This window comes from Pundamilia nyererei, unplaced genomic scaffold (assembly GCF_000239375.1).
Source record: "Pundamilia nyererei isolate P.nyererei 1_Seehausen unplaced genomic scaffold, PunNye1.0 scaffold00022, whole genome shotgun sequence".
Taxonomy (NCBI): Eukaryota; Metazoa; Chordata; class Actinopteri; order Cichliformes; family Cichlidae; genus Pundamilia; species Pundamilia nyererei.
The window spans coordinates 745195-755641 of NW_005187423.1; the positions used below are offsets into that span (position 1 = coordinate 745195).

The window sequence follows — 10447 nt, forward strand, 5'->3', positions numbered from 1 at the left end:
AAAGCAAACTGCCACTCAAACTTCCATGCAAACTCACATCTGAATGTTCAAAAGAGCAAATGTGACTTGTTCTTTTTTAGGAGTGAACTGTGCTAAATTAGATTTCTCTCCACACTACTAAGAGTTAAAAGCTTTGCCCTTAGGCATTAAACAACTAGGGACACGAAAAACGTGGCCTCCAGTCAGCGAACTACTGAGACCCTTGTCTCATAATAACAACTACGGCAAGACAAACATGTACAAATTGTGTTGTGAGGCGCTCTCCGTTTATTTTTGAGCACATTGTTGTACTGACAGATAACTACGAGAGAGAACGTATGTGCTATCCCCCGCCAGGTGAGCATGGCAGGCTAATGTAATCCTTGGCCTTGCTCTGGATGTCAACTAGTCATCAACCAGGAGGCATTTAGAGAAAAACAGTCTGACTCTGCGAAATCCCGTTTTGCCACAGCAGTATTTAAAATAAAGGAGATTCTGTTCTGTGACTTCAGATGCTTCCATTGTACATTTACACCTTTGATATTTAACAAGCATCACTCGACACAAACAGTCATCACGATGGGCACGTCTTTCCAAAGTGACTTCTCGAAGCACACGCCTACAGACTGGATTGCCACGCTGGCATAACTCTGTTATTTTTTTTCTTTTTGTTAAAAACAAACAAACAAACAAACAAAAAAAAGCTTTCAGTCGAGCATCATGCTATAAAAAAATCCTCAAAAAACAGCTTTGAGTGCGTTTTTTTGTTGCAATGCATAACCTTTTACATTCATTATCAGTTTAGGCTTAAAGTGTGCGCCTAGTAAAAAACTCAACACGAGGATTCAGAGTGATATTGCCTTGCAAAAGGCAGGAGCACGTTAAAACTGCACTGAACCCAAAGACAAACAGCTGGCTAAGTATACAGTATACTGATGTAACAGTCTGAAACTATAATGTATAACTACAATATCATAGTAAAGCTTTGCCACCTGCACATTTAATTAAAGTTTGTACCCGCCCCCCTTTTTAAAAAAATCTTTAAGAAGGAGGCAACATAAGACACAAGGTATAAAACACTGACCCACTGAATCAATCTATCTATGATAAGGGAAGTGGGCTCCAATAAAAAAAAGAAAAGGTCTTTCAATGTTTTAATGCCTAAAAAGATGACCAATATTTTATGTTAAAATGTGTGGATTTGACAAAAGTCAGAATATTTTATATCCACAGGCTGGCAGCCGGTGATACGAGCTCCATTTCAGAGCTAAAAATGCTGCTTCGATGCTTCGTACAGAGAAACACTGACAAACATTTTATCATAGTGGCTCTAGCAAGAAAAGGATGCAGAAAGTGGAATTATTTTTAGGATTTTGAGCCATTTGCATTTTAAGAAAAGAACACCTCGTACTCCACAACAAACCCAAATCATCTCTTATAAATCACAAGAACTTTGAGGTCTGGGGATCCCAAAATAAAATACAGAGACCCCCTCCTAAAAATGTTACTCATCCGATCTGATGGCTTGCAGACATTTCTGTAAGCTCTCCAAGACTTTTCTTCAGTGATCACATTTTTCACTTCTTAAGTCTTCATCGACAGGCGGATGACAAATGAAAGGAAAACCCAGAAGCTGTTGGTATAGTTCACTCGTCTTATTAACGTAGTAGTCTTCCAGGGTTGTCCCCGTCCACAGGGCGGTCCATCAGAGGTCACTGGGTGGTTGGATGAGTATGAAAATCATGTCAATAATTTTGCTAATGCCTGTGCAGTCACCTGATCTCAGCTCAGTTATACACTAATGGAAGATTTTGGAGACTTTCTACAACCATCATCCAAATGCCCCCTTTTTTTTTAAAGAAAAAAGGACAAAAAAAATAGTGTGCCATCCCTTCAGTAGATTTACAGAGATTTGTAGAACCAACACTAAGATGCAGTGAATCTGTTCTGATAGCTCAAATCTTCCCTAAGACCGATCGCTTTCTTTTTTTCCTTTAATTCGTCACTCATCCGGTTACAAAGGCTATCCCACTTTTCCTTCCTTCCATGGCTGTTTACTTACAGGGACTCCACAGTGATGATAGCCTCGTTTCTGTTAATGATGACGCTAGAAGGCGAAGAGACATGGCCGCGCTGCTCCGCGCAGTCGTCCGTGCTGGACGACTGTGCGGCGACCTTCTTTTGCTGGGAACAGTCCACGCCGTCCTGCAGCACCTTCTCCCCTTCCTTCACGACATATTTCCCTCCCTTATCGAAGCGCCCCTTCTTTGGGTCCTCATCCTCTTGTTGCCCTCTTTTCACATGGCAGCGGCACACCTCAATACCCGAGTCACCCGTCAGCCGTCGATGCCGGAAATGGTCCTCCTCATCCTCGTCTTCGTCGTCGTCCTCCTCCTCTTCTTCTTCTTTTTCCCTTTTTTGCTCCTCCTTGCCGCCGCAGTGCACAGAGACAGCCACGTTTGATAAGAGGAGAGCCTGCTTAGGAGCTGAGTGCAGGGGCCTGGTTTTTGGATCATGAGGTGACGTCTCTTCTTTCGCTCTCTGAAGAGCCATGGCTCCGAGTGGGTCCGATGGAACGAGAGGGTGGACTTGACCAGCGGGAATTGAAGATAGCAGCGAGAGGGGAGAGAGCGGAAGGCGAGAGGAGTGTGAAGGACGGGAGTGCAAAGTGAGAGCAAGTGGATGAGATGGAGGCGAGACTCCTTCACTACCGTTAGAGGAACATCTCTGCACCGGAATGACATCTGGAGTGACCGCAGGTATAACATCAGGTGGAACCTGCGAGGGTGGCGATGGCATCAGCGTGAAGGGGACCCCGACCCTTGGCACCACGGCCAAATCTCCTCCTGCTTCACTGGGCGTGGACATGTGGCTGCTGTCGTACGTCTCATCCGTCACCTGGACAGAGAAGGAGGTGCTGGACGGGGAGGTGAGGGAGCAAGACTCACAGGAGCAGCTGGTGTAGTTATCAGAGCTCTGTGAGGAGGTCAGACCGCTGGGGCCGGGGCCCAAGTAGGGAGGGCAGGGGTGACGGTGGTGGTGATGATGGGGGTAAGAGGAGCTAGGACCTACTGTGGCACCTCCCTGCAGTGCAAAGATGGAGCTGTAAGGAGGGGGAGGGGTGCTGGGCTGCGCAACAACCTCCTCGTAAGAGGGCAACTTGAAGGAAGCCAGAAAACCTGTGACGAAAGAAACACACTTTTAGGCTTCAGCTCCGGGTACGCAGACTAGTGTTACATGTCAGTTAGCTTTCTCATGGGGTTATGCCTCATTGGTGTGGTGTGGCAAGCTCATTTGTAGTCGAAGCTTACTCCTCCCACATGCCAGGGCGGAGAGGGAGCTTCACGGTGAGATGGGTATGAGTGTGAACCTGCTGGCGTCACGCTCCTTTGGTTTTGTGTTATTTTTAGAATCTGTGAATTTTTCCTTCCCAATTTCTGTCTGAAGGTGTTTCTGCTATTCTAGCATGTGATGTCTATATTTTTCAAGTTTTGGGTTTGAATTCTTTACTATTCTATAGAGTGATCTCTGGCTTTACTTTATTCTTGTTCTCCTGAAGTCTTTTAGTTTTTGTGTTATAGGTTCTTATCTCTGTTGTAAGTCGTTTTCCTTTGGGTCACAGTGGTCCCTCGTTTATTGCGGGAGTTACGTTCTAAAAATAACCCACGATAGGTGAAATCCATGAAGTAGCTAACTTTATTTTTTACATTATAGATGTTTTAAGGCTGTAAAACCCCTCACTATAGGGTTGTGCGATATGACCAAAATCTCATATCCCGATATAAGAATTTTATCGTTCCGATAACGATATAAATCACAAAAATGTAACATTTTCTGTCAATTCTGTGAATCTCGACTTGCCGGAAGTGTTTCCAGCTGCGCGTCATGTAGCTGGAGTCGAGTGTTTTAACCGATGCATGAAACGATACATTTTTAGACACAAGTTGTAACGGCCGCTGTTTTCTTTGTGAGTATTTTTTACACGACGTGCTGCAGGGAAAAGCCTGTTCTAACGTTTGAGTCTAAGGTTTATTTTTTAGCACCTGACGGCTCTTTTTTACTTGTCATCCGTAAATAATCTGCTCTTTCACGTGATTCAGTTTATTTTGAAAAGTCTCAACAGGATCTTGAGCTTTATTGTGAAAACTGTAAAAAAATAAATAAAATTAAAAAAGCATGCAAAATTGCACACACAAAAATCTGTGAAACAGCAAGGCCGCGAAAGGTGAACCGTGTTATAGCACCACTGTATTTCTATTTTCCTTCCATAGTTAGTCACATCAAGACTCAAGAAACAATTTTTTTCCTATTACTTTCAGCAGTGCTTGTTCTCCAGCCGTCTTTCACTTCCCTAATTAACTCACAGTTTATAAATAGTTCAGTCTTCCTTATTGTCTGCTGTACCTCATGTTTCCCTTGAAAGTTTTCTAGCTCCTGTGTTTCATTTCTGTTGCTACATCAGTTATCAAAGTTTTGTATTTTCTAATACATGTCCATCAAAGCCTCCTCTAACATCTTTTAACAGATACTAAAACTCAGGATGTTTGCTCTCCATTTTTATTTTGTTTTAGTTCACAAAATTGGTTAATTTTTTTCCTTCCAAAAGTCTAGTTTTTATTTTTATTGTAGTTAACTAAAACTAGCTGTGCAAAAACATAGTTAAGTATGAAACCTTGTGCTACATCTGGTGTTTGTTTACCACTTCTGGAATAGTTGGACGTATATGACGCAGCATGTGAAAGACCATCCAAAATGATAACCTTTAACTTTGTTTCCTAAAATGTCAAAACTTCTAGATTAACGTAATTTTTAACTGTGTCCATTCTTTGCGTGATCACGGTTTAATAACAATGCAAATAGGTTTCACTAGGTTTACAAGAAGCTGTCAATCGATCACAGTCCACACAGTTTTTCACCACAGGCAAAAGACGGAAAGCATCACTAATGGAGTAAATCTGCGGTAGACTTGAGAGATGTTTGCCGATAATAGAATTTAGATAACAAACATGTCCTCAAATCTTTGCTCTGAGTTCTGTCTGTGCCTTTGGCTGGCTTTTGCGCTGCATCACACACTGGTGAGTTGCAAACAGACTGATGTGCACACCAAAAGCTTCTATATGAAGATTTTTACTCGCTGTTACATTAAAAGCATGAGCCTCTTTCCTCAATTAAAAACTCCACAAAACAGTTCATTTAACAAAACACGCTTACATTTATGCTTTATTACTTCCATATGATGCCTGTTAACAGACTTATTTTGAAGTATCTAAATGTAGGCATATTTCTATTTCCTCAGAAAAAGTGGTGCAAGGAAATCATAACGCATGCAAAGTCTGTGGAACTGATTAATTTAGTATTCAAAAGCTACAGCATGTGTGATTTAAAATGAAGCAAACATACTGAGGTCCAGCATTGATGAAGGGTAGTTGCAAGCGCCGTTGTAAGCGATCAGATTGATTTCTCTTTGCCTCTGCTGCTGTTGAATTCTCAGCTTGGCCCGGCGGTGGCGGTAAGCACAGAAACAGCTGAAGAGGATCAGCACCGTCCACAAGAGCCAGAACCCTGTAGAAAACAGGAAATGAGTGGCCATCGAGATAAAGAAAACAAACAAAGAAAACGTAACCTTCAGGTCTGTTAGCTGAATTTCATCTCAGATTTACTCGGCTTTCACACAAGTTTTGCTTTTTATCAAAGGACTCATTGAGCTTTCAGGCCCATCAGGTAACCAACAGCCCAGCGCACACACTATTCAAATTTTCTGTTTGTGCAAGCGAGCCAATCCTAAAACAGCTGTCTTAAAGACGGGGGAAGGACACATAAAAGCACCGCACCAAGGCACATTTCAATGAGGAGAGATAAGGAAGAACTGAATTTATGGAGGAATGTGACTAGACTCTGACGACCTATCACGGCAGCGGGGAATCCCAGCAGCGATAGGATTTAGGACAGGAACACCCAGGGTGGTTGCGAAGATGAAGACTGAGGGTTGGGAAAGTGGTAGCAATGTAAAGACCAGAAAGCAGCCGAACCCCCAAGACGACAGATGATAGATTACAGATCTTCCTAACTGAACGTAAACATTAAGGATTATTTTAAACTGAACCATGTAAGAACTAGAAACACTCCAAGAGCGCAAACCTCCACCAAGAAAGGAAGATGTGTAACATCAAAGTGAGGTCAGAGGTCAAATATGACATAAAATCTGGATGCAAACTATAATGTGATATTTTGAATCTGAACATAACAGTATCATCTCCTACAGATTGCCAATATTAACAAAATTTTAATTTTTGAAATTTGACCTTGTTTGAATTTAAAGGAGAGGTCAGCGGTCCAAAGTAACATAATATTTAAAATCTCCATATATCGTTCCCTATATGTCCATATGCTGTCAATAAAAACACTTTAGCCTTCAGATCAATCTACTGAATTTAACCTCCTAAGACCCGAACTCTTTCATGGCACGCATTTTTAAATTCTCTTTGCCATTTGGGCTGATTGGGACCTGATTAATGTAAAAACAAAGAATTACCAGATTTATTTTTTTTTACCTGATTTTTGTTTCTGAGAGAAATGAGATCCACATATGAGGATATTTGCTTTAAATTTAGATAGAACAGAGGTAGTATAATGTCCTCGTAAGTGGAAATCAGGCCCTTGTAGAGCAAAATTTTGTATTTTGGTCTAGACAACCCAAAATGTGATGACCACATATGTGGACGCCAGGTCCTAGGAGGTTAAAGTAGAGGTCAAATGTGACAATGTGGTATTTCCTATATTTTTGCAGTACACATCTAATTTGTAAGCATCATAGTTTCTAGGTTAGAATGTTTTTTGTCAGTTTTCGACCATTAAATCATTAAGTTGACATCGAAAGTCTTAGTAGTGCTTTAATGGGTCTATCAAAAGAAACCAGAGATTTCTTCTGGTTCTTCCTGTTAAAAGGGAGTTTTTCCTTTGAACTGTCACCAAGTGCTTGGTCATCTGGGGTTGTCTGAGTGTTTATTATGATTATGATTATGATGATGATTATTATTATTATTATTATTATTATTATTATAATTATTATAATAGGGTCATGTTGTTGTGATTTGGTGTTACATAAATAAAACTGAATTGAATGTAAACCAAATTTTAATGGATTGTTAACATGACCCCACTCTACACGCCTACGATGTTTTATCAGAATTCATTCGAAGCTTTTTAATGTACCACGTTTACAGACAGGAAGAATGACAGCTACCAAAGGCTATAAAAAACATCACCTCCTTGGCGGAGGCAACAACATTAGTAGATTATGAGACCAGGACTTTAGAGCTGCAGGTAAGCATAATAGGACACCTTGAATGTTTCCCAGCAGGTCTGAGTAATGAACGATAAACAGCCATTAAATCAGAACCCTTTCCTCAGTAGCACAGCAGAGAAGAAGCGGTCAGTTGACTCACACCAGAGTTCATAGTAGTAGGTGCAGCAGCCCGTCTCCCCGCAGCAATGTCCCGTTTCACACAGGTAACCTGGACTGTTGTTCACTCCAGGACAGTACTTTGGATGCCTCGCCATCTAATAGATAAAACACCACATCGCAATGTAACCACAGTGGAAATATTGTAGGAAGGTCTAAACTGGAGCCCAGTGCTAATCGTTGCACCACCAAGATGTCCAAAATCCAAAATCCACTGTGGAAACTCTGATCAGAAAAAAAAAGAAAAAAAAGAAAAAGCAGCCTCACTGACAAAATAGTAAAATTACAGTAAATCTATTTAGCTTGCCTGTATAGATAACACATCTGGTATTCCGATGCTCTATCAATTTCTTCCCCCACTCAAATTACAAAGCAACATTTGCTTAATTTGTAGATGATGTCCCCTCTCTCTCTTTCTCTCTTTTTACGTCTATTTTGGTTTTGGTGTTCACAGATGGATCATGAAGTTAACCATTTATTAGTTGTGTCTTTCTGTTGTTTGTTAATGAAGCACACAGTAAGTCTAACCAAACTTTAAACTACTGATACACACACACTTTTATGTGTACCTGAAACCCTAGAAATAAAAAATAGTTATCAAAAGCATCATCAGGTGAAAAGTATAATTTTATATTTCATATTAAATCTCTGATACTTTTCTGTTAACAATGAAATAAACAGTTATTGCATCTGTAATCTTACTTTTTATATGAGTGCATATTTAATGGCAGCTGCGGGTAAAAAAGTATTTTAAAAAAATGTTTTAAAAAGCCTCCCACCTTATTGATTGTGCTCATTTCGATCTGTTTCACGGGCACCTATAGTGAGAAAGGGAAGAAACTAAAGCAAGTGAAAACCCAAACATTAAAAATGTGCACATCATAAAAAGCCAGCAAATTTCAAAGCTTTTACATTATAACAACCTCAATGAGCTCAGACACTTGAGCAAAGCCATAAACCATACTAATAAAGCACTGAGGAGAGGTTGCTAAATCTGTCATGTGCATAGTTACCACACAAGACCCAAGTGCTAACAAATAATTATGCATTACTATAGCAACCACTGAGGAAAAGGCTCTGAGGCCTTTTTACCCGTGTGGACAATATTTAGTTGTGGTTAAAGGTTGAACTCCCTACCGTAGCTTCTTCGGTTACATCCAGCCCTTGCAGGGACATAGTCATCTAGTAAAAGGCAGAGAGAGAAAACAGTTAAAATGGAGCTTAAAAAAGTAAAGGGAAAACAAAAGATATGATGTGTTGTTATTACAGTAATTCAAGCATATAAAGTTGGCCACTAAAGACCCATTTTCCAGTATTAAGCCAGTGGCTACTACTGACTTTTCAAGAAGAAAGAAGGGAAGGTCGCTCATACAACCGTTCCCTGTGCGCTCCCCGTTTCAAATACATGCCTGTAACTACCAATTATTTTCATTACTCATTAATCTGTTAGTTAACTGTTAGAGTCATAAAACATCAGAAAAGTACCCCACGTCTATTCTCAAAGCTCAGCTTCACTCATATTTTGATTGAAACAGTGCTGATCACAGTCTGCATACTTTGTGTGTGTACAATGCGCACATATCTGTGCAACTATTCTGAGTACGAGAATCACCTCTGCTCTCTATTCATGTCAGTGACCTAAACGTTCATGAATAATCCAACTCCACATGCTTCTCTGACAGTGAAGCGTATTTAGCCAAGAGACACTTGTGTTTACTGTTATTTAGTATAATATGTGGCACACAACTCTGCAGTACTGTATAGTATACACTTGTAACACCTGATGCATCCACAGGGCAATTAACATTGCATCACAAAACATTATGTGACATTAGTGGAAGAGTATCAACCTGACAAGGGCAGACAGGCTCCAAATAAGTACCTGGCATTATAGCAGACACAGGAAAGGATACATAACTCACATTTTTCTCATCAGAAACTGGTGCGGTTGTAGATAGAAATATGTGTATATGATTACAACCGCTTTCCTCGAGATGCTTTTATAGAAAACTGCTTTTCAATTCAATTTTATTTATATAACACCAAATCACAACAGCCGGAAAAACGTTGTTTCAGGAAGAAACCTGAAACAACGTTTCTTCCTGGGGTGACGGGAGGGATACAGGAGAAAAGACACACTGTGGAAAAGAGCCAGAGATTATTAATAACTAATGATTAATCCAAAGTAAATCTAGAGTGCTGTATAAACAGTGTGAGTGTGAGTAGGTGAAAAAAGATAGGTGGAAAAGAAACCGTTCAGATGGGAATCTTATGGGAAGCCCTCCAGTAGCCTTGGCTCGTTGCAGCATAACTAAAGGAGGATTCAGGGTCACCCGATCCAGCCCTAACTATATACTTTATCAAACTGGGAAGTTTTAAGCCTAATTTTAAAATTAAAGAGGGTGTCCGTCTCCTGAATCCAAACTGGGAGCTAGTTCCACAGAAGAGAAGCCTGAAGGCTGAAGGCTCTGCCTCCCATTATACTTTTAAATATGCTAGGAACTACAAGTAAGCCTGCAGTCAAGAGGGAGCCACTGAAGAGAAACTAATATGCTTCCTTTTTCTAGTCTCTGTCAGTAGACTTGCTGTAGTATATTGGATAAACCAAAGGCTTTTCAGGGTGGCACGGTGGTTAGCACTGTTGCCGCACAGCAAGAAGGTCCTGAGTTCAACTCCACCATCAGGCCGGGGTCTTTCTGTGTGGAGTTTGCATGCTCTCCCCATGTTTGCGTGGGTTCCCTCCAGGTACTCTGGCTTCCTCCCACAGTCCAAAGACATGCAGTTTGTGGGGATAGGTTAATTGAATAATCCAAATTGCCCAGCGTGAATGGTTGTCTGTCTCTGTGTGTTAGCTCTGCGACAGACTGGCGACCTGTCCAGGGTGAACCCCCCATCTCACCCTATGACAGCTGGGATAGGCTCCCGCGACCCTGAAAAGGATAAGCGGAAGGGAATGGATGGATAAAGGCTTTTCAGTGAGTTAAGGGCAACCTGATAATAACAATG

The 10447-nt window shown here is 41.0% G+C and overlaps 1 protein-coding gene across 2 annotated transcripts in view; it reads right to left on the minus strand.

Moving 5' to 3' along the window:
• Nucleotides 1-695: 695 nt before the first annotated feature.
• The window catches only part of LOC102213727 (proline-, glutamic acid- and leucine-rich protein 1), a 16213-nt gene continuing 6461 nt past the window's right edge, over nt 696-10447 (minus strand). Inside the window, exons 3-7 of one of the 2 annotated variants that reach the window (XM_005726826.1) lie at nt 8579-8623; nt 8221-8259; nt 7425-7539; nt 5380-5541; nt 696-3158 (exon numbers count right to left, since the gene is read on the minus strand). In XM_005726826.1, the coding sequence (XP_005726883.1) occupies nt 2038-3158; nt 5380-5541; nt 7425-7539; nt 8221-8259; nt 8579-8623 (1482 nt within the window). In that variant the 3' untranslated portion in view covers nt 696-2037. Of the gene's footprint in view, nt 3159-5379; nt 5542-7424; nt 7540-8220; nt 8260-8578; nt 8624-10447 lie in introns of those variants that run through there. The other variant, XM_005726827.1, reaches the window with a different exon arrangement.